Source organism: Emydura macquarii, unplaced genomic scaffold, assembly GCF_026122565.2.
Source record: "Emydura macquarii macquarii isolate MOO-44397 ecotype Brisbane River unplaced genomic scaffold, CSIRO-AGI_Emac_v2 contig_767, whole genome shotgun sequence".
NCBI classification, from domain to species: Eukaryota; Metazoa; Chordata; order Testudines; family Chelidae; genus Emydura; species Emydura macquarii.
Window position 1 is genome coordinate 362,109 of NW_027130904.1, and position 24,651 is coordinate 386,759.

General features: G+C 38.6%; 1 protein-coding gene across 3 annotated transcripts in view; it reads right to left on the reverse strand.

Annotated features, from left to right (window-relative positions):
* The window catches only part of RIC1 (RIC1 homolog, RAB6A GEF complex partner 1), a 102,398-nt gene that overhangs the window by 36,759 nt on the left and 40,988 nt on the right, over nt 1–24,651 (reverse strand). Inside the window, exons 4-10 of one of the 3 annotated variants that reach the window (XM_067543040.1) lie at nt 11,088–11,195; nt 8,292–8,434; nt 7,896–8,029; nt 6,252–6,343; nt 3,325–3,413; nt 1,189–1,333; nt 607–655 (exon numbers count right to left, since the gene is read on the reverse strand). In XM_067543040.1, coding sequence (XP_067399141.1) covers nt 607–655; nt 1,189–1,333; nt 3,325–3,413; nt 6,252–6,343; nt 7,896–8,029; nt 8,292–8,434; nt 11,088–11,195 — 760 coding nt within the window. Of the gene's footprint in view, nt 1–606; nt 656–1,188; nt 1,334–3,324; nt 3,414–6,251; nt 6,344–7,895; nt 8,033–8,291; nt 8,435–11,087; nt 11,196–24,651 lie in introns of all 3 variants that reach the window. The other 2 variants (XM_067543042.1, XM_067543039.1) reach the window with 2 other exon arrangements.

Below are 24,651 nucleotides of genomic sequence, written 5' to 3' on the forward strand. Positions count from 1 at the left end.
CAGGGTCCACATTTAGTGGAGAGGAGCCTTTCTATATTATCAGTTCTTTTCTTTTTACAAATGTTTCATTCAGACTGGCAGGCTTTCAGACCAATTCACAATACAGATTCATTAAGAACTGTGTTAATTGCTCCTGTTTTAACACAAACATAAATTAAAACTATAAAAGTCAAAGATAATTTTGTAAGGTGCCATAAGGGAAAATTAAAGTTATGGCCATGTAGTTTTCAGTCTCAAGGTATTCTGATGTAGAGAGGCTCATTTATTGTTCTAAGTTGCATGAAATAGGAGAGTTAAGCCATAGAGCTCTTCTAGTTATCTTGCTCATCCTTAATTTTAAGAGCAATACCAAAAGAAGGCCCTCCCCCCATGATTAAGCATGTATATCAAAAGAAGCTCAGTAATTAATTTAAGAAACTCAACTTTTTTTTTTTTTTGGTTTTGTGTTTTTGTTTTAAACAGTATAGCTACTTCAATTAGGAAACTTTAAGGTGTTACACTTATTGAAAAAAACTAATTTGATGACCTAAATATTTTTCTAATAAAAGTACATAAAAGAGACTCAACTAGAGTTCTTACTTTGTTGCTATTTGTAATTATACTTACCATAGAGCTGATCTTTAGAGGGTCTTTTTTGGTACCATCAGACCGATAACTAAAATAGAACACAGTAAGTTTGACTTGATACTAATTGATTCACGGTTAAAAAACTCTCCTGCCATTTCAGCATTGTCTTAATACTTATATTTTTGCTCATGGCTCAAGCTGTATGGTCTATTTGATTCATGTTACTGATTAAAAGCAAAGCCACTGCCAGTTGTTCGTAATGTAAGAGCTCTTGTTTGTGCTTTTAGTTGCACTGGATGCTACTAAAATGTAGCATGCCAATTAATGAAAGTAAAAGGGAATTTTTAATATTTTCCTGACAACTTTTTCTTTAGGGTGATGTGCTTTGCTGGCCACAAAAGCTATCTAAAAAAAGGCAGTACTGCTATTTTCAAACCTTTCTCTTCACATAAATTGTGCCAAAGCTTTCTGGCCTCTAGGAAAGTAGAAAATGGTTTGAAAAAATAATTAAATCTACAAATCAATCATTTAAAAATTGTCTAGTTACTGAGAAGTCAAATACAAAAGCATGCAGAAAGAACAAAGTTAGATTGTTCACATAACTAGCTGAAATTTACTCACGCAAAATCGCCTCCCAGAGTACAGATAAGCTGGGCACCAAAAACACTCCATAAGGACAGGCCTCCACATTCCCAGGTCACCATAACCACACCGTTATCAGGAGACCACCTCATCAGTTTTACAGGTCCTGTTTTGTTCCAAATATCTGTTAATAAAAAAGACCAGAAAATATACATGAAAAGCTTCAAAATAAATGATTTAGCAGCTTTTACCATGTTGGGCACACAGTTTTGTTTTTAAATATAAGAATGCTGTTATTTTTCTGATTTGCTGAGTTAGAATTCTTTTCTGCTTCATAAATCTCAGCATACCAAAACAGATAAACAGAAAATGATATGAAGAACACAACATGAATTATTCTCAAGAAATTATCATGGGAATTTTATTAAAGTACATAAGGAGTGGGAATATGCCTACGCAAGAGGAAAACAAAATTCCCTACATTCTGAAAAGAAAATCTTTTATAATATAAAAAATATATTCTTTTTATAATATAAATAAAATAATTAAATCTACAAATCAATCATTTAAAAATTGTCTAGCTACTGAGAAGTCAAATACAAAAGCATGCAGAAAGAACAAAGTTAGATTGTTCACATAACTAGCTTTTTATAATATAAAAAAAAAAGAATATACAGCTGCCATTAGGCATTTTTGGCTTATACAATCAACACTTATTAACTCATTAGATCTTTTTTAGTCACCACGGACCTTGGCAGCATTACAAGGTTCATATCTTCACATGGATGACGTTCTTGAAACATTTGTAGTAGGTACACATGTGCACTTTAACATCAGGCATGCACATTTACCTCTTCATCTATTCTTCACCCCCAAGCCCATACATATTTATTATGCCCAATGTGACTAAAATTACACTGTCTAATGTTCAAGTAACATTGCAGAGCAGACAGCTAAAGCACATTGGGCTCCTGGAGCATTTTTTGCTAGAATTTGTGAGATCCTGCAATATTTTCTATAGAACTACACAGAAATATTGTGAATTGTCTTGAGTTTGCTGTGCAAATTTTTACCACTTAGTTTATTCACTACATATTTTGGCAAAGAGTACTTTTTATGTCCCTCTTACAATATCTGAACGTATCAATGGAAAAGAGGATTTTGTTCTGCATCCATATCAAAGGAGAAAGAGGGAAATTTGTTTCCCATATTCAAAGTCAACATTCAAATACACTGGTCAAACCAGACCAGAGTTTGGTATTCTTTAGGCTGTATGCCATGTAGCAGTACACTTCTGCTGTTGTAAAGACGATCAATAGGCAGGAATTAAGGAAGTCCCAAAAACAGAACGTAATTCTTCTACTATAATGAGTCCATTGTTATTTCGCAATTGGCCGATAGAGGGACTTAAAACCTAATAAGCAAATAACGTGTCATATACCAAGATTTACACCTTCTAAAGGAAAATACTAAAGCATTGCTATGTAAATCTTACTAACTTAGGCTATTAAAGAAGAGAGACACACTTCATTTGCAAACTTTTGACTTATTTCACAAGACAACGATATCCAAATCAGTCAATTAAAAGCACCCAGGGGGCTAATGTAAACACACAAAAGTAAAAGCAAACTAAGAATACCACTTGATACTGTAAATAACCAACAACTGTTTACTAGCATGGGATAAAAGTTCCAGAGGGGTAGCTGTGTTAGTCTGTATACAGGAAAAACAACGAGAGTCCTGTAGCACTTTAAAGACTAACAAATTAAATTTCTGTAGGCATAAGCTGCAGTCCACAAAAGAAATTGAATTTGGTAGCACTTTAAAGTGCTACAGGACTCTCATTGTTTTAGCATGGGATAGTATTTGCAATATTCTTTAATTCCTGAAAAATACAATAATGTGTAGATTCAAAACATGCAAGAACAAAGTAAATTATTTTTTTCAAATCACTGTGCCAAGAATCAGTGTTCTGTTTTAAATTGTATATATTGTAAAATCATAGCATAAAGATAGTTAAAATTATTAAAGAGCATCAAGCTGTGTTTTAGAATATTTACAAGAAGCTTTCTGACACACAACACACAAGAATTGAACATGTTCCATAAAATCAGCATGATCTTCATAAAACACAACTGCAAACTCTGGTAAGAAAGTTAGCATATGAGAACTCACCAGGATATTGTTTTGGTGTTAGCTCCAATTTATGAGACAACTGCATGGCTCCTGTGGCGTTATCTATTGTATAAACTTGCACGGAGCCGCTGGAAGAGATGGCACACACTTTATGTTAAAGCACTTTTGAAAATCTAAGTAACTTTTGCAATGAGTAAAACTGGCATTCAAGTTATATAAAAGGGGCTCTCAAGTCAGAGAAGTGCCTGATTCATAATTCATCAACACCAATGTATTTAAAAGCAGATTAAAAAAAGATGGACAGCCTCAAATCCACACTGTATTTAATAGATTGAATTCTAATTAAAAGCAAAAATAATTATGCAATTAAACATGAGAGATTTTTAACTGACGTTAAACTAGTAAAAGATTCATGTTTGTTAATACTAGACATTCTTGATATTTAGTATTAAAATTTTTCTTGTAGACTGGAGACAGATGCACTGTCAACTAACAATGAAAACATGAAATGAAAGATTCAAGACAGATTTATGAAACTACCACTGCACCGAGTACTATTTGGATCAATAAAAGCATTCTGTATGTTGTAAATGTTTAGGCTGATTCCAAGTTTATAATAATCCCCCCAGAAGACTTTTTGATTTGATGCACTATTTATTGTGGCACCTAATGTCTGTTTTGTACTACCCCTTGTGCCAGGTCTAAAGAGTGCTTTATTATTCAAAAATAAAAGAAAATAATTAGTACAAATCCCTCAAAAATTAGTAGAACTAAAAAAATACAACAGAATTTAATTAAATACATGTCCAAAAGCGACAGATAATTGGAAGACTAAAACACAGATGCCCAAATTCTTATAATCTGCTCTGAAAATAGCTACTGGGTAAGACAAATTAATACCAGACAAGGAGAATTGAACTGGAGAGGAGGAGAAGCGAGACAGTAGTTTAGCATATCATGTAGCAAATTTGATAAACTGCTCTCAACTTAGTTCTATAGTATAGAGTGTTAATAGTCTGTCAATAGTGGCTGTTACCGTTATTATCTCTAGTCCTGTGTTAGCACTATTGATTTTTAAAAGGCAGATCTTATTCCAAACCAATCCGCCTTCTGGCTTGAAATTGCAAAGCCTGCTCCTGAAGCCAACTTAAAAAGTTTTAAAATTGGAAATGAAGTGGGACTAAAATGGCAATTTTAAACATCAGAGTTCAACTACTGGTTCACTGATAATCATGCCTCCTCTTCCTTCACCCACTTTCTCTACAAATTGTTGCATTTATACTTCAAGTATAGAAAAAAAGAAAATAGACATTTGTCTATAAATGCTATAACAACTACAGGATTGGCAAAACCTGTTTAGTTTTAAACATTGTTTAATATTAATAAAAACGGCATAAAAACAAAAGTTCAAATATGGTGAAAAAACAAGGTGCATATGGTTTCATCTTGGAGTGTTTGTAGAGAGCTAATCTGTACGTACATCCTACTATCCATTAGCTGCACAACTCTTAGTTTTATTTTATGTTAACTGCCTCAAAGGAAATTACGTATTTATTGTTAACCATGTAAAAATGTAAACTAAAATGTTCTAAAATAATACTAGAAGAATGAACCACATTAGTGAAGTCACATCCTTTGCACAAAGGATCTGTCAGTTGGAATAAGTCTCTCTTTTGCCCATTATAGTAGTGTACTTCTCAAATTCTACTGGAAGATAAATTATAGAAAAGCTTTCTAAAATAACTGAAAATAAATGGGCTAATTCAAGCCCAAAAATATTTAAGCAGACACACCAATTGTATTGAAACTATTCTATCATATGTAATATTGAGCACTTCAGTGGCACTCCAGGATGCTGAGTATCTAATAAGATCAGTAGATGAATGGCACACTACATCTTTTCATGGTGTTTTTTCTGGTTAGGAAAAAAAACAGCAGCAATGAATCATTGGACATTAAAAAAAGGTAGAAAGTCCCTATTATCCCCTCAAAACCTCGTCTTCATATTATTATATGGATATTCTGTTTCAAGCTTTAGCAGTACAGGCCACAAGGCTGAAAATAAATCAGGTTGGAGAAATTATCCGGAGTTTCTAAATAGCCTAGATGTGTATATTTGTATTTCCACTGTTAGTAACACAGTGCAGGCCCATCATCACTTATGATTTTTGAAATTCATTACTAATTTAAATTTTCTATAACTCAACAAAATTGCTTATTTAACTGTAGTAACCGAAGGTTTAAAAAAAAGTAAGAAAGGCAACTCAGGCAGTTAAATAAAAGAAAAAATCCCACTCATCCCAGAAATATGAGACACTATTTTATGTTGAAAAATTTTATTTGTAAAAATAAAATTCTTAAGAGGCAAGGAGAAAGTGATAGCTACAGCGCACTTGGTTATAAAACATGCCATGCCCCTCAAGAAATCCCAAGGACAGCTCTGATGAGACTGACACAACCCAAGACAATTTTCTGAGAACAGAGTGGGAACAGAGAAAATGGAGAACCCTAGCTGCTCACCACAAGTGACAAAATCCAGTTTAAACATTCATATAGCAAATTACATTAAAGAAATATCATAACCAGTGGTACTTCCCATATTTGGTCTATACCACTTTGAGGTAAAGATTTGAGAGTTTACTTTGTAATGTACCCCTGGTATCTCCTGTGAGCTTACACAGCTTAGTATTTTTATAGAAAAAAATTACCAAAAATATTTCGCTTGTTGGACATTGCTTCATTATATTGTAATTTAAGATTTTTATTTTATTTTAATTTTATTTTATTTTAACAAGCCAGAGCAAAAGTTCCACCCACAATGGAACTTCTATCATTTGTCTACAAGTTCCAACAATGCAACTTTGTATTCTTATAAAGTAGTATAAAATACAGGTAACTGTCTATGTTTCACTAAAAAACCCCAAAACTTTACCATCAAACCTTTAGAGTAGGAATATAGAACTTACTTGGCACATCCAAATGCCATTAATCTGTATTTGTTATTTACTGCCACACAAGTTCCATCAAAAACATCTTGTGCCCAAACACCACGGAGCTGCTGCAACGGGGATTGGGAGGGGGTGAAAAAAAAGAGGTTTCAAGAGATGTTACTTACGCAGTTCATTAATTCATCTATGTGGGCCCAATCTGTCCCTTTATACACGGACCTCCCACTGAATTCGGAGACATGACCAATGACCACTGAAAACAAAGGGCGTTCTGAGAGTGGAAGAAGAACTGCTGTATTGGGCCAAGAGGAATTAAAACTTACATATGTCTTTTTCTTTTACATATAGCAAAAGAACAGTACATATTAACCTTGTTAGTTTGACATTTACCACTTAGGAGAATACAGAACATTTTGTAACATTTAAAATGTTGCTTTCCATATTTTAATAGCAGCATTGAGACACTTCAGAAGATGAGGATGTTGACCAAGAGATCCTAAGTCAGATCTTTATTCTTTTATCCCAGCTGTTAGTTAAACAGATCACACTTCCACATTGGAAAAGCCCAGACCACTGATGGTATGTTCTAAAAGTTTGTCTTTTAAATTATAGGAATGACAATTAAGTTATAAAACCATGTAACAAGTGCAGTTTGCCTCACAAACTGACATCTTTCTCTATTTTAGTAGAACTGGTGTAAAATTTAGTTAAGGCCATGAAATGTAAAAATGCCTGAAAAATTATCTGGGTTATGATCTTTAATTTAATGAGAGCTCCGGCTAAGCAAAGTAAAATAGGTTTGTAACATTTATTGTAAACCATGAACTTCTATGGCACTACATAAAAATAAGTAGAAAGTGCCAAGCAAGGATTCGTGCAAGTAAAAAGCCTTACGAAATCCAAGCTGCAACTGCTGGATCTAGATCCAGGAAGCTGAAAAAAGTCTTCTGCAGTGAATGAAGTCAAGTAATAAAATCAATCAAAACCAAGTTCAATATATTATTAAATATAGGCAAAAAGCCCCTAAATATCTAAATGTTAAGGAAAATAATTCTTTCCCCCCATATCAGTATTTTGTAGGTTAAATTAAAAGTAAAGAAAACATCTCAGAAAAGACCATAATTCTCTAATAGGAACATTGGAAATCACACCTATAAAGTGACAGGCACACCTCAAAGCACTTAAATCAATAATTAGGCAGAATACCACCTCTTTGAATATTTTATAGCTGAGGAAAACAACCCATTGCATTATTCACTGTTTATAGCTGGTAACTGGAAACCAGCAGCAGAAACAGGAATAATACTCCAGAACTAAGATCATAAACAGAGGGACAGATCCTGAGCTGGCATAAATGGTAACAGTTCCATTGACTCCTATGACAATTTTCATCTGTGCTTTCTCACAAGGTCACGCTTCCTGCCCCCTAAAAGTAATTATTAATTCAACTGATTTTTATGGACTACAGTAGTTTTATTTGTCCATATTACTAGCTATCTTAGTGGAAGTGGTTCTACAACTAATATTTAAGAATTCAGATGAATGTAAAGAACTCATTTAAAAATGAAAAATTAACATCAAGAGACTAGGGAAGAACATTCAGTTGCAAAGACAAATTATTACAAAGAAAAATGTGTCCTAAGATCAGTAAATAAACCGTACCTCAGCAGTGAATCTATTTGACATTGGTGTCATGAAACCAACTCTGCCATCATTAAAAACAGCTGCAAACCCATCAAGTGTGGCACAGTATTCCATATCTCTAATGTGTATATCTTCAAAGCCCAAGAATGAACCTGCTGATGAAACAAAAGCATTGTTAAGAGCTGTCATCACAATCATATTGTTAGGTAGAGTTTACAATCTTTCAACTATTCTCTCTCTGAGTAATAGGATTTCAGTACAATAAACTATATTGTCTATATTTATAGAAGAAAATAACTTCTCTCCTCTCCAATTGTTAGAGAAGAAAAAAAATACCAGATTTAGATTTTTGGTGTGGAAGATATTTTTTCTGTAGTATCTAACCAGTATGGGGGAGAAGGGGGAGGGAAGTACCTCGAGAAGACTGCAGGTCCACAGAAAATGGCACTGTAGATAGGTTGATGGCCTTCCTTCCATTTGTCATGCCATCCCAATGAATAAGGTGGAGCAATCCATCAGCAGTAGCAACCAGCAGATCCTCCAGCATGGACTGCAAACTAAGGAAAAGCATTTGTTACTCTCCAGAGATGGGTCGTCTAAACCAAACTCTCAGAGGACTATTCATGTAACAAACACCTCTCTTTATAACACTGTGGATAAATGGATGTCTGGAAGCAGCTACTCAAATGCATTATAACATCTTCCACAGAATATGCAGTTTAAAAGTGTATCAAGATATTTGATACAACAAAATTTTAGAGGTGTTTCCACTTCTCCAAGAATTCAGAGTTTATGAACACTGAATGGATGCATTAACATTGTTACTGATATCTGACCCTCAATGAAGATTATTTTCTTTTTGTGAAAGTGAAAGAAATGTGTAAGATTATTGGAAGTAATAATTACTTAACCATCATACCAGATTACTGATATTCATAGATTATAAAACCAGAAGGGACCACTGTGATTATCTAGGCTCAGCTCCTGTATAATGAAGGCCATAAGACTTCCCTGAATTCATTCCTGTTTGAAGTGGAGTGTATCTTGTCAAGGCTTTATGGGACATCTGCTAATCTGAGAACTAAACCTATTGGCCAGAATGAAAAATGCCTGTTGTTGCTAAACCCTGCCCAAAAGTCAGTCCCCTGAGTCTATTTGGGCACTCCACCTTTCATAATTAGCCTTAAGAATGTAGGTGTGTGATAAAGTCGAGTGCCCTTCTCTCCCTTCCTCCCATCCAGAACCCTCTGGCTTTCTACAAAGGTCGGCAGAGGGGTCTACATCTCTACTATCTTCCATTTTTAAGTCCTACTCCACACCGAATAGTTCTCTTTTCTGCTACTACTCTGCTTTCTTACACTGCAGCAGACTGAAAGTCACTACATTCTTTTCAGATTCACTACTGCTCACAGGATACTGAATGGCAGCAGCTAAAACTAACAAAACTCTGGCCAGTTTGCATTCTGCTTTGGCTTTGCAAAACTCTTAAGGCAGATGTAACAGAGCTGTTTGCATGCAGACTTAGGAAGACATTTAATCAGTGTATACTCTGATTATGTATGTTTCACAATCAAATACTCTAGAAACTTAATTTTCTCAAATGAAGTCCTAGAATCTGCAGAAGTTGATGGCACCTGGGAAAGATTCTGTCTCACTATGGAATTAACATATCATTCCACCTCATAAAGGCAGAGCATCACTCACAAAATATTTATTTTCTCCCAAAAACATTTTATATGCTCTCTGAACCCCATGCCAAATACTACGTAGAAGCATACAAGCCAAATACACAATTTATACTGGAAACACTGAAATAATCCTTTGCTAGTTTATTCTGATTTCTAAGGCTGCTTTTTAGTTTCCATGATCATGTGTCTATCAAAATTACTTTAACGTTGCATATTCAAATATGTAATATGGAGACAAAGTTCAAAATAATAATTTTTACACCTACTGTAAATATTTTTCAAAATTTCCTACAGAATTTTAAGAAACGGTAAGGGTACATATCATTCAAGCTACAACAAGAGAAAATCTCAGGTGTCCGTTTCTTACTATAGCTAAAAAAAAAAAGCATCTGAAGCATAGTGTACCCATTTAATTCCACAATACACTATTCATAACTTAGTAAAAATTAAAACATGGATTTGTGTTCCTTAAATATTTGCTGGGTGAGTCAGAAATAGAGGTTTCCTTTCTACAAAACTATGCAAACAACATACATTATGTACATAGTTACATATGTACATGTACATAGATAATTACACACAATTTTCCCTACACACAAACACCCCTGAATAGAAAAGCTAGAATGGAAGTTAAAAAAACTCATCTGTGACTTGTATTTATCTTTCCTCTTTCCATCTTCTTTCACTCTCATTTTGTGCCTTCTTCCATCCTATCTCTACACTTGGAACTTCCTTTTGCACATCTGTGAATCATGTACCCATCCTATTTTCTTTCAAGTCCCATCTCAAAAAATCATTTCCACAGAACCCATAGACAACCCACAACAAAACAGCTATAAAAAGGTCATTCCTATTATAAACAATCAAGACTGAACTTCTTTCTGAGTAAACCAGTTATGCTGTTTGCTTAGATTGTGAGCCTCTCAATGCAGGAAATGTGTCTTTTGTCTTGTGTGGATGCTTAGATATAATAATTTCAGAGCTTGGGAAAAAATGTGCTCACCAATGGAAGGAGGAAACTTTGGACTTCACAGATCAAGTTCTCCACTCATCCTTTATTTGTCTGTGCCCTAGTAAGTCTGAGGACAGGCATCGTCTCTTAGTATACCATACTACATTGTATTTTGCATGAGCCAGACAGAAAATAGAAAAGCTATCTGAAAAATAGTGAAGAGTTTCTAAAAAATTTACACATGTGCAGCAGCGCAAGTCATATTTTACACCTGTCCAGGATGTCTACATTAGATGTTTGTACTGCTGCAGCTACACCAGAGCAAAAAACCTACAGCATAGACAAGGCCTGCAGACAAGCACTGAGGCAAAACATTTGTGCAAATAAGCTTCCATTCTCCACACACCAACTACCAATTAGCAACTTAGATTTTACCTTCTTAGATCTATTTTCTGGCTCCACTCCCCCTAACCTTTTTTTTTTTTTTTTTTTTTTTTTTTTTTTTTAATAACCAGCTCTAGTATTGAGGGAGAAACTCTAGTCAGACCTATATATGATTATATACCACACCTGGTGATAGATGCTTGCAAATCCAGCACTTTCTTCATCTCCAGATTTAATGAAGGAGCACATTGCTCTTCCTTATAACGTGGTGTCCCCTTCATATGTGGGCTTCCTCTACAAGAAAAATCAAACATTAAATTGAAATAAGCTTTTTGTGTCAAATGGTAACTGTTATACAGATCCACTTTTCTCACTTAATGTTTTTTCTTGAAGCATAACTACAGATGCTTACTGAAGAATAACGGACACTGGCAAAATTAAATATTTTGAATACAGTTTTGATACATTCACATTACATTTATTCTTCTACAGTCATCTTCTAGTCCAGCCGGAATATAAGAGACACTAGTGCCTTTTCATTAATAAGCGGAGTGTAGGAAGGCGCAGTGGCCTTCCTCCGAGCCTGGGCCCGCGGAAGGGCCGCAAGCACCCAATCAGGCCCTAGCAAGGCCGACCGCCCAGTCTGCCTGGCAACCGGACAGCTGGGCTCCGATAGGTCCAGGCGGGCGTCCAACTCGGCAGCAGGGGGGAGGAGCCTCCGGGAGGACAGCAGCCATAAAAAGCCGGCCCCACAGCTCAGAAGGGAGAAGGCGGCCGACGGAGGCAGACACACTGCCTCACCGGCTACAGGGAAGGGCCGAGCCACGCCCGGCCTCCGCCTCAGGTAAGCTTCTCCCGGCCTTGAAGCCCCAGGAGCGACGCCGGCAAGCCACCTCGAAGGCCTGGGTCGGGCCCCCGGGCTCCCTGGACTGGCCGAGGCCTGCAGGCCCGAAACGCTGGGCCCAGCCTAGGGGCCGCAGCAAGTGGGATGAACCCCCCGGACCGGAGAGCTGGGAGTTCCGCCCTGAAGCCGGCTCAGACATAGAGGAGCTGCCGGACACCCAAACCTTGGAGGCGGGGTCGGACCTGGAGGAATTGCCGGAGGCTGAACCCTACCCCCAGCCCTGCGATCTGGAGGAGCTACCCCTCACCGAGGAGCTCCTCAATCTACCCCCCGTGGATGCCGAGGGACTGACCGGCCTACCCCGGGCGGTGTACCCCGATGACCCGGAGGCACCGACAGACACAGGTACCGGGGAACCCGGGGAGGAAGGAGCCCAGGGACAGCCAGAGACGTGGCTGTGCTAGGGGCAAAGCCCCCTTGGCGTGTTGCGGCAGGAGCCCCGCCGACTGAGTGGCAACACCCGTGCCACTGTTAGGACCCTGGGCTGGGACGCAGTGGAGTTGGGTGGGCCTGTGTCCCTCTCCCCTCCCCCCTGACCCATGCCAACCCCCAAAGGGGTGAATAGCTTCTACCGCCTACTGAACTCGAACACACTGCCCATTGCTCGCCCGTCCTGCCTGAGGGCCGGGGCGAAAGACTCATTGCTCGCCCGTCCTGCCTGAGGGCCGGGGCGAAAGACTCATTGCTCGCCCGTCCTGCCTGAGGGCCGGGGCGAAAGACTATAAAACTATCATTCCCCTGTGGACATAGGAAGGCGCAGTGGCCTTCCTCTGAGCCTGTGCTCATGGAAGGGCCGTCAGGACTGGACCTGTTACAAGTGTCCAAATGTTGCTTATTAATAAGTACGTGACCAAAATAGATTGTTTCAAAATATACTTTGTTCATTACTTATATCAATTTTATTTAGTGTTTATTATACTTTGGCATAACACACAATGCTGTATATTTTATAAAATTAATGGTATCTTTAATATGAAACTTCACTATAAAGTTTACTACTAAATCTTTTGAGGTGAAGAGATTCCAATTCGCACAGTGATTCTGAAGAATGCAATTTTGCAAAACAATGACTTAGCAGGGCTGTGTTTCACTACACATTAACAAGATACAAGCATTTCGACAATTCTTTACAGAGGACTCAACATTAATTCTGCATCACACCTTCTGAGAGGTAGGAAAGCATTTACTACTTCACCCATGGGAAAATATGAGGCATACAAGTCCCACAATGAATCAGTGGCAGAGCGAGGAGTAGAACAAAGCAGTCTGACCACCAGTCTCCTGCTTTAACCAGCAGACCATCAGGTCTAGCACCCTCCAGATGCGAAATGCTTCATCTTAACATTTTTTCAAGTTTCTTTCCTGCTAACTATACACTCGCAGTTATTTTAAACCTCAGTTCATTCCTGCTGAAATCCAATACAAAATGCTATACTTTTCATATTAAATCACTATATTGCAGAAGCACTTCTGCAAATCATCCATAATTGAGTTTTGCGAAGTTGCCACAACAGAAGCTAATTCAAGTAGAGCCAAGTGTTAAAAAAAGTTTAATTATAGTAATGCCAAGTATAGCCAATATTAAGTAAAGTTATTGTTCTGACTGATAAACACAAAATTCTACACAAAAAATAACCCCAGGTTTGTTTGAAAAAAGTCACAAGAGGAAGAAAATTGTCAGACAAGGTTAACATTACCACAACAGCCTAAATTTAACCCCACTGCCTAAACATTGCAGAACACATTGTCTAAGTGCATTTCTCTCTTGATTACCGCATTCTCTGGATTCACCCCACAGCCTTTGTTTATAAATGTATTTATAGAGGAACATGCTGTGTTTTAACAAATGAAGGTAGTAAATACTGCATAGACAGCCTCATAATTCACTGCTGTCTACCATTCCATTGGTTGTTCCTGTAACGTTAATCCACAGGAGTGCAGCTCTATATTAGTCTCCCAATGGCAGAGCCACATCAACTATAGTAAAGGGGAAATTTCAGGAACAAGCTGGTGTACACACTCCCTCTTTCTACATATGTAATGTTAACACTGCCTAGAAACTTAGCCCTGGTCTACACTTACCGGGCGATTCGGCGGCAGTAGCTCTGCGTAGCTTGCATAACTCCCATCGACTGCTGTGCTTCCCTTCTGCACGGTGTCTTCACCACTTGAAGGGGTGGTTTACCAGCGTCGACTTCTGGATCGATTGAGCGGGTCTTCAATGACCACTCAATTGATCCAGATAGGTCAATCTGACGGCGGTGACTTTGCTGCCGTCAGTATAGACATACCCTAAGTCTTTTGCAGCCCTCATTGAAGTATACCATACAAACATAGACATGTGGAGCCGGATAATACAAATGCATTGTTTCCACAGAACAGCAGATCTCTCTTGGGAGAGAATACAAATGATATGGATTAAAAGAAAAAGCACCAAAAACATCACTGCTTGCTGAAAAAGAAACAAATCTCAGTTGGTGTATGCAGACACAGCTCCTTTAAAAAACAAACAGAAATCTCATAAGCCACAAGGCATCTTTTTCAAAAAGATAAGTGATGATTGGTAAGTGATAATTCTGAACTGTATTCACCATAGTTACCATTAATTGTTGAGCAACTGCTGATAATTTTGCAAACAGAATGCATCTCCAAAAATAAAGGGGCACACAGATTGCAGTTTGATGAATTAAACAAAAATATTTTTGTTTAAGTGAATTTAATCTCTTCCTTCTCCATTCATTGAAGAAATTATTCTAATTATTCTAATTCTTACATGTCAGATTCTCTGGCTTAAGAGATAAAAACTTTCTTGTGTAATAAGAATGAATTTAAGGTGGTGTATTAAAATCCAAAAGTCTACTGTGTTCAGAAATGGCACACATTTTCATGAGTCACTTTTACTATTTAAATTGCTTTGACCTTTAAACCAGGAATGAATGTTGCTGACAGAAGCAGGAAGGAATGTTCAGTGTTGCCACATCAGCAGCTACTGTACTTCTATTCAAATTCTAAGTAACTACAGTGATTTCACACAAGCACTTAAGAGGAATGAAAACATTTTCCAAAAGCCAAAGAACATGGTGTCTATGAGCTTATGAACATATTTTCTGAGGAATTCTACTTGCATTAAAATATACAGAAAAAAACCTCTTGCTGAAGAAATGGGTTTATATGCTTTTTTTTTTTTTTTTTTTTGGGGGGGGGGGGGGGCCAAGGGGGGGGGGATAAGTGTAAGTAGAAGGCCCAAAAGGTTTCTCCGTTTGTTCCTCTAAATTGGGAATTCAAGTTTTGACCGCCCTGGATGACAGAAGGCCTGGCAGAACTATGATCATGGATGCCATGAAAGAAAAACCCAATTAAGAGAGAAAGTTGGGTTTTATTCACTGTTTAAAACTTCTGATTTTGGTTTTGTTAATTCATCAATGTAAGCACAGAACCATAGAAACGTAATACTGGAAGCAACCTCCAGAGGTCATCTAGTCCACCCCCTGTGCTAAACCAGGAACAAATATCCTAGCCCAATCCAGAGAAGTGTTTGTCTAACCTGTTCTTAAAAACCTCCGAAGACTGGGATTCCACAATCTCTCCTGGTAATGTAGTCCAGTATGTAAGTATACTTATAGTTAGAAAGCTTTTCCTAATATCTAATCTAAATCTTCCTTGCTGCAAATTAAGATTACTTCTTGTCCTACCATCAATGGACATGGAGAACAATTGATCACTGTTCTCTTTAACATAACTGAAGACCTATCAGGTCTCTCCCCCATCCCCGGCTTTTGTCAAGACTAAACATACCCAAGTTTGTGGGGGGAGGGGGAAGGGGGTTAAAACCTTTCCTCATAGGTCAGATTTTCTAAACCTTTTATCATTTTGGCTGGTCTCTTCTGGACTCTCCAATTTGTCCATGTGTCTTAAAATGTAGCACCTGAACTGGGCACAATACTCCAGCTGAGGACTCACCAGTGCCGAACATTTACATCCCATGTCTTACATCTGACACTTATGATAATACATACCAGAATTATATTGGCCTTTTTCACCACTGCAAAACACTATAAACTTATATTCAATTTGTGATCCACTATAACCTCCAGTTCCTTTTCTGCAGTACTTCTGCCTTGCCATTTACTCTCCATTTCATATTTGTGCATTCTATTTTGATTTCCTAAATGCAATACCTTGCACCTGTCTTCACTGAATTTCATACTGTTGATTTCTGATCAATTCTCCAATGTACAACCATTATACTGAATTCTAAGCCTGTCCTCCAAAGTGCTTGCAAACCTTCCCAGTTTGGTGTCATCCACAAATTTTATTAACATACTCTCCACACCATTATCAAAGTCATTAATGAAAATACTGATTAGTACTGGACCCAGGACGGACTCCAAAGGGACCCCACTAGATACACACTCCCAGTCTGACAAGTCGTTGATAACTATCCTAAGTATGGTCTTTCAACCAGCTGTGCACCCACCCTATAGTAATTTCATTTAAACCACATTTCCCTTGTTTGCTTATGAGAATTTAATTTGGGATCATGTCAAAAGCTTTACTAAAATCAAAATATATCATATGTCCTGCTTCCTCCTATCCACTAGGCCACTATCCCTGTCAAAAAAGGAAATTAGGTAGTATGGCATGATTTGTTCTTGACATTTATATTGGCTATTACATATCACCTAGTCTCTTCTAGATGCTTTTATAAACTGATTGTTTAATAATTTGTTTCAGTATCTTTCCAGGTATCAAAGTTAGACTGACTGGTCTATAATATACTTGGTGCTCATTGTTCCCACTTTTAAAAGGTAAATATGTTTGCCCTTCTCCATTCCTCCATGAGTTCTTGAAGATAATTGTTAATGGTTCCTTAAGTACTTTAGGATGAATTTTGTGAAGGGCTGTCAACTTGAATACATATCTCATCTAAATATTCTATTCTTTAACTTCTTCTTTCTGGCTTGTATTTCTTTCCCCTTGTTAATGCTAAGCATGTTAAGCATCTGGACACAATTAACTTTTTAGTGAAGACTAATGCCTGTTTTCCTTGAAACACCTCAGCCTGTCTGTTAAAGATTTAACATGCCTGATAGTTAAGTGGAGAGCTGAGAATACTCCTGTTACACACACATGATCCAAGGAAGAGATGTTCAGAAAAATCAGGAAAACAAAATTTTATGTTCCCCGTATTTCTATGGTAAAATATAAGCATGGGGGGAGAGGAACTGCAACTTTCAGGCCTTCTTTCATATGTCAAAGAATCAAAGAAAGGAACAAATTGTTATCCTAGTAAGATTTCACACAACAGATATTTTAATTATAACTCAATCTCGTGTCTCCTATAATGCATCTATTTCACTGCACAGTTAAGATCAAGTATATGGTTATTATAGAGCTGATAGAAGCATATTCCAAATTATGACATTCATATTTACTCAAATTTTAAGTGAGAAGACTTTTTTAACTGGATGTAAAACTACTAAGTTGTTTAAAAATAATTCCAACTTAATTGCTACACCTCTTCTCTCCAAAATCTCACTTGTCTTCATCTTTTCCCACCCTAACCTCATTACTTCTTGCAGGTCAGCAACACTGTCCTCCCTAGACTAATATACTGGTTTCCATTGCGTTTCTGAACAATGGAGGTATATCTTGTAAACAAGGGAAGGAAATCAAAATAATTAAAACACAAATTTGTTACAAGACTTATAGAATTAAGAGCTTTACTTGTATATAAGCAGGGAAAGAGGGATGAGAGGAAGCATGAGATACAACTCCCGTTGAAATCAATGGCTCCCATAAAAAAATTGATGCAGGGATGAAGAGGGAGGGAATAAGGAATTTGTTTTCATATTCAAAAAAAAATGCTCAATTTTAGTGAAAGGCAGCAGCAGCACTGGGCAAACAAATATAGAGTTCCACATCACTGGAAATGTTTGCACTCCGTTCCTAAAAAAATACAAAGAGCAGACTAATCATATAGCACAGTGACAAACTTGTTCACTTTGGAGTAGGAGGTGAAGGAGCATAAAGACCTCTGTGTCGAAAAAACCTATATACCTGCCAGTTGATACGCTATGCTCCATTCCCAAGGCAAAATAATTCACCCTTCAGAAGTATTTTTTAAAATGATAAATAAATGCTAGCAGAAACAATTAAGCAATAACCAGAAAGGAAGTAAATTCCAACAGAGGCAGAGAGAGCATACTGCCCTTCCTTTCAATTTGGTAATGCTAACATTTTAACAAGGTGTCCCCAGCAATCCTCTTCAGTCCAGTATATAAAAGATATTTTATCTTTAGTGCTTCCTTTTCTATTGAAGAGATATGGGTAATGTATAAAGATATGATTTGATCACAGAGGTCATGGATTCCGCGACTTATTGGGACCTCCATGACCTCTGGGACAGAGCTGGAGCAGCTGTCTGCCCTGGTGCCGCCCCCGAATAGCTGATGGGCCAGCTGGCCCCAGGTACTCAATAGCTGATTGGCAGCCAACCTGCTGAAGTAGCAGGCTGGAGCAGCTGCAAGCCCCAGCAACTCTGTTTTCCCTCCTTCCCAGGGTATTTTTAGTAAAAGTCAGGGACAGGTCATGCTTCCATGAATTTTGTTTATTGCCCGTGACCTGTCACTTTTATAAAAATACCCATGACGGAATCTTAACCTTAGTAATGTGTACCAAAATATCCAAAAACCTGTTGCACAATCTCTCACAACTTCTTAGTCCACCTTATTACAGAACTATACCTCCTTTCCAGACCAAATCAGCCCTGGCATCTGCACCCTGCTGGAATAATCTGTAAATATAAAGTCAACCATAAAAGTATTGAACATTAAATAGTGCCATTATTAATTAAACAACATCAGGCATTGTGCCATAGGAAGGCATTATACAGAGGTTATAATTTCCTGCTGCAGAAATTAGCCACAGGCCCATAAAGATGAGCTGCAAAGATTGTTTTAAATTGGATGTGTATTTTTTGCTTCTTTGTGATTTGAGAGACAGGTCTAAAATGGTCTCCTTCAGCCATCGCACAATATAAGTCCCCTTCTCTGACTTATTTTTGGCTTACAAATATTAAGAAAAAGTAAGTGTGGTTTTCTCTGGTGTTTCTGGAAAACTTTATTTTAGAGCTAGTCTCAAATATTTATTGTGAATTTACCCCTTAGTTAATATTTGAACATAAGCTATACTACACAGCATTTTAAAAATATAATGTTTATATCAGAAAGGATAAACAGAGTGGTGTCCAACAAGGAGCTTATGATCCAAATATAATTTATCAGCCTATAGTTAAGTGAAGGGAACTATTAGAAGCTGTATGGAATTTATTATTTTAAAACTAGCTCACATATAATGGACAGATCCCTTTTTAGGAAAGCTGGCAGAAGTGTTGCCATACCCAAAAAATGCACAAAGTGCAAGTGTTGCACATGGGTAGATGCAGATGTCAGAAGGCCGTGAAAACAAGTTAAAAATACAAGTTTTAACAATTTAAATTCCATAATTGTCAAATCACTGTTGGTACACAGATGCTGAAGTCAATTTACACAGAACGTGCAAAGAACTGTCCCTCGTAGGCTAACCAGCAAATACCTGCAAAAAAATAAATTAATCTCCAACATGAAAGACAATCTTTGTGATCTTGCCTTTCATGGAACGTTTCATGCTTGCCGAAACCTGTCCTTTTCAGCACCTTTGCAAGGTAGTTTAATGCTTCAGAAATTAAAAACTTAGCATTCAGAGAGAGGCATTACAAATAAAGCAATCACATCACAGCATCATGTAATTTACTCACATAATACGTAAAGACAAATCTCCACCCAACCACTTGTCCTCATGTGACGCTCCTGCTACTGACAAAAAACCCCAAGAGACCAACTGATCCTGGCTGCACTGAAAAACCATTTTAGATTAAATGTTTAAACATGGTTCATGCCTACAGTTTAGATAGTCTGTCTGGTCTGCATAGACCAGACATAAATATTTAATAAGCAATTTTCTAATGCAGTTTTCATTGATGTGTCTACAATAGAAAAGTGACCCTTTACTAACACTTAATTATCTAGCATGCTTTCTATAAAGAGTTCTGAAAACAGTTTGGCCTCAATTGTATAAAAGTAATAAGACAGGTTCAATCCAGTTGAAACAATTCCAGACTAGGTCACACTGTCTAGACTCAAGAACAGTTTTCAAAAGCCATTTTAACCAAATGGTTCCCAGTCCACAAGATGGGCAAAACTATGGCTGAAAGCTTTTAAAGTGAATTATTAGTGTTTTATAGAATAGGTGGTTGCCACAGGATGCCACCTGTGATGTTTAAACACTGTGAACTGGATTTTCCTGTAGATTTTCCTGTAGCATCAAATACTGAGACAAAAACTAGTTTGTTTACCAAAACTATCAGTGGGGGCAGGAGTGTTTGGGGTCCCCAGAATTTCTCCATTTCACTCCACAAGCTCCCTGGGAGCAACTCCCCCATTCCCTTATTTATTATTATGGACATATACTAATTATGGACTTCTTATAGTCCATTATTTCACGGACCTCCTCCAGTAACTCCCCCATCCACACCTTCATGCCTGGGGCTGTGTGTTCATAGAATCATAGAATATTAGAGTTGGAAGGGACCTCAGGAGGTCATCTAGTCCAACCCCCTGCTCAAAGCAGGACTAACCTCAGCTATATCATCCCAGCCAGGGCTTTGTCAAGCCTCAGCTTAAAAACCTCTAAGGATGGAGATTCCACCACCTCCCTAGGTAACCCATTCCAGTGCTTCACCACCCTCCTAGTAAAAAACGTTTTCCTAATGTCCAACCTAGACCTCCCGCCCTGCAACTTGAGACCATTGCTCCTTGTTCTGTCATCTGCCACCACCGAGAACAGCCTAGCCCCATCCTCCCTGGAACCCCTTCAGGTAGTTAAAGGCCGCTATCAAATCCCCCCTCACTCTTCTCTTTTGCAGACTAAACAAGCCCAGTTCCCTCAGCCTCTCCTCGTAAGTCCTGTGCTCCAGCCCCCTAATCATTTTTGTTGCCCTCCGCTGCACTCTCTCCAACTTGTCCACATCCTTTTTGTAGTGGGGGGCCCAAAACTGGACACAATATTCTAAATGCGGCCTCACCAATGCCGAATAGAGGGGAATAATCACTTCCCGTGACCTGCTGGCAATGCCCCTCCTAATGCAGCCCAATATGCCATTAGCCTTCTTGACAACCAGGGCACACTGCTGACTCATATCCAGCTTTTTATCCACCATTACCCCCAGGTCCCTTTCTGCAGAGCTGCTGCCCAGTTCGTTGGTCCCCAGTCTATAGCTGTGCATGGGATTCTTCCTTCCTAAGTGGAGGACTCTGCACTTATCTTTGTTGAACCTCATTAGATTTCTTTTGGCCCAATCCTCCAGTTTGTTTAGGTCACTCTGTATCCTATCCCTACCTTGCAGTGTATCTACCACTCCCCCCAGCTTAGTGTCATCCGCAAACTTGCTGAGGGTGCTATCTACCCCATCCTCCAGATCATTAATAAAGATGTTGAACAAAACCGGCCCCAGGACCAACCCCTGGGGAACTCCGCTTGTGACCGGTTGCCAGCTAGACATGGAGCCATTGATCACTACTCGTTGAGCCCTATGCTCTAGCCAGTTCTCTATCCATTTTATAGTCCATTTTATAGTCCATTCATCCAACCCATACTTCTTTAACTTGCTGATAAGAATACTGTGAGAGACAGTATCAAAAGCTTTGTTCCCCATCCCTGGGTTTCTGTGATCCACCCATAAGAGGGTCCCATATTCTCTCCCCTCATACCACTGTAAGGCTTGAGACTGTTGTCAGCTAACAAGTTGTAAATCGAATCTCATGTAAATGGCTAATGAGCATATCTGATTCTCAAGGACAATGGCTAGTGTAAACATCCGATGGCTCAGAAAGCCAGATGTCCTCTTAGTGATTCTAATTCCAATGAGAACAGCACATTTGCTTTTAAAATTTCTGTCTGCCACCTATCTGTAAGGATCTCCACCCTCTTCTTCCTCCACCCTACCCCCCACCGAGTGTAACCCTAGCATCCTTGATGTAAGTAAAGTGATTAAAAGTGTCTCTGCATGTATGTAATGACCATTATCACTGTTGTTCTCTCTGGATGGGACAATGTCTGTATTTGTAAGTGAACAGAAAGAATTTAAAACGTACTATGTAATCGATAAGAAAGGGTATAATTGACCACTATCACCATGAAGTTGAAGCTGATTTATCAGACTTCCCAGTATCGTGAATAAACCTCTTCAGTATTGTTTATGCTGCCTGAATCTTGGAGAAAGAATCCTTCGTGCTTTACACCAGTGCCTCTGTGTGTACCCTCATTTCTATGCCCTCCCCTCCCCCACCCATAGCAGTGGCTCTATGCACCCCCATCTTCCCTCTGCCCCATTCCAGAGTTCTCCTAGCTCCCTAATGAGGGGCTGTGTGCGCTCCTATTTTGATCCCATGGCAGGGATTCAGTCCGTCCGTCCGTCCGTCCATCCCCATTTCCTTCTCTCCAGGTCTGGCCCTCCATTTACTCGTCATGCCTGTCTGCCCCTCATTACCTTTCCCCTATGAAATGGGCTCTGTCTTCTCGTCTCCTGCTTTACCAGGGCCTCCCAATCTCTTTTTGCCAGGGGTTGTGTGTGTCCTCTTACTAGGATCCCCCATTCCTGCCCCCATGGAAGGGCTGGGTGCACATCCCTATTCCCCGCCTACCTCACCTGAATTAATTCAGGATGTCAACATGTTAAACTCTATTGAGAGGATGACTAGTAGATCAGTATTTGCCAGTACATAACAATCCAAAAAGATGCATGTCAGTCTATGAAACTAGTTGCTTGAGTTTGCAAGACCATAGACTCCACTTGATGGTGTTTATCTGTATGTAATGTGATATCTTTTGAACATAACATATCAATCCCAAATTTTCAGGGAAGGTTCTTGGCATCTATGGACTCAGCATCCTAATGATTTTGGGGGAAATCAGATTACCAAAAGATTGAAAATGGGGAACATATGGACCTCCTGCAACTTGTTTAGCACAGCTGGAGCATCAAGCACCTTCTCAACTGGTTGTACATTAAACAACTGACTGACGATACCACACCACACCTTCCAGCATAACACTGCCCTACCTCATCTCTACCTTTGTTGCCAAAAACATGGTGTAACTGATCTAGATTTAGTTTCACACAAGCTATAAAGCTGACCAATGAAGAACTGCAACTTATCTGATCCATACAGCTAAATCACAGTGTAGTGGCTAAGGCCTTGTCTACACTACAAGGTAAATTGACCTACATCATGTCAACTTACAGCCACCACATTAATTACTGTGGTGGCTGATGTCCACAGTACCCCTTCTTGGGTTGCTGGAGTGCGTCCTCACCAGGAGCACTTCCACCAACTTAAGGGGAGGGTGGGGAGCTGACAGACCAGTCTCAGCCAGGAGCTCAGCTGCCCCACAAGCTCCCAGACTTCCAGTGAGCTGCTCCCCCCCACCACACCCTCCCCGTTCTCCACCAGGAGCCAGGAGAAGCTACTCAGCTCTCCAGGGAAATGAGGGACAGCTGGACTCCAGCTGTCCAGTTTTCTTGTCATTTCACAGCTCCAAGGAAGCCCTGAAGTTGACAAGAATGACAGCCAACGGCCAATATAAGGAATGCAGTGTCTACATTGACACTGTGTTGCCCTAACTACACCGACATAAGCCCTACACCTCTCGCCAAGTTGGTTTTATGATGTCAGCAAAGCAGAGGAATTACATCGATGGGAGAGGCATTTCAGCATGTACACCTCCACTGTTTTGTCAACAAAAGCTGACTTTTGTTGACAAAACTCTGTAGTGTAGATCAGTGTTTCTCAACCAGAGGTAAGCGTACCCCTAGGGGTACACAGAGGTCTTCCATGGGGTACATCAACTCATCTAGATATTTGCCTAGCTTTACAATAGGCTACATAAAAACACTAGTGAAGTCGGTACAAACTAAAATTTCATGAACAATAACTTGTTTATACTGCTCTATATGTTATACACTGAATCATAAGTACAATATTTATATTCCAATTGATTTATTTTATAATTATAAGGTAAAAATGAAAAAGTAAGCAATTTTTCAGTAACAGTGTGCTGTGACACTTTTGTATTTTTATGTCTGATTTTGTAAGCAAATAGTTAAGTGAGGTGAAATTTGGAATACACAAGACAAATCAGACTCCTGAACAGGGTACAATAGTCTGGAATGGTTGAGAACCAGTGGTGTAGATCAACCCAAACTTATTTCCCTCCGAAGAAGCTTTGACAAAAGTTATGTAGTATTCAAATGCCTACATACTACTTCATTGCTTTCATGTAAATGCTGATATTTTAGAGTTTAAAGATCAAATCTTTGATCATATTAACCTTATTCTACTGATTCAGAAAAAAACCTCTGAATAATAAAAGGTAACAATCTCTATATACTTACTCTTGCTAACAAAATTAGTGGCAATGGGTAAAATTTTCAAGTGCACAGGTGACTTAGGTCCAAGTCCCAATTTTAAAGAGAATTTAGGCATAAATGGCCAATTTACCTTTGGCATTTTAACCCAAGATCTCCATATAGTGTCATGCAAGTGTTAAACACAAAAATCCATCCACAGTTGCACTTTTGGGATGTTTAAAGTCATATGCAAGGGGAAATTGAGGGAAGGGACATAATCACTATGCACTGAGATTATTTTGCATAGTCCAAGTTTCTAGGGGAAGTTGTCCACAGCACAAAAGTCACCACACATAGTAGCCTTGTCAACAATCTTAAACTGCATTAACAAATTCTAA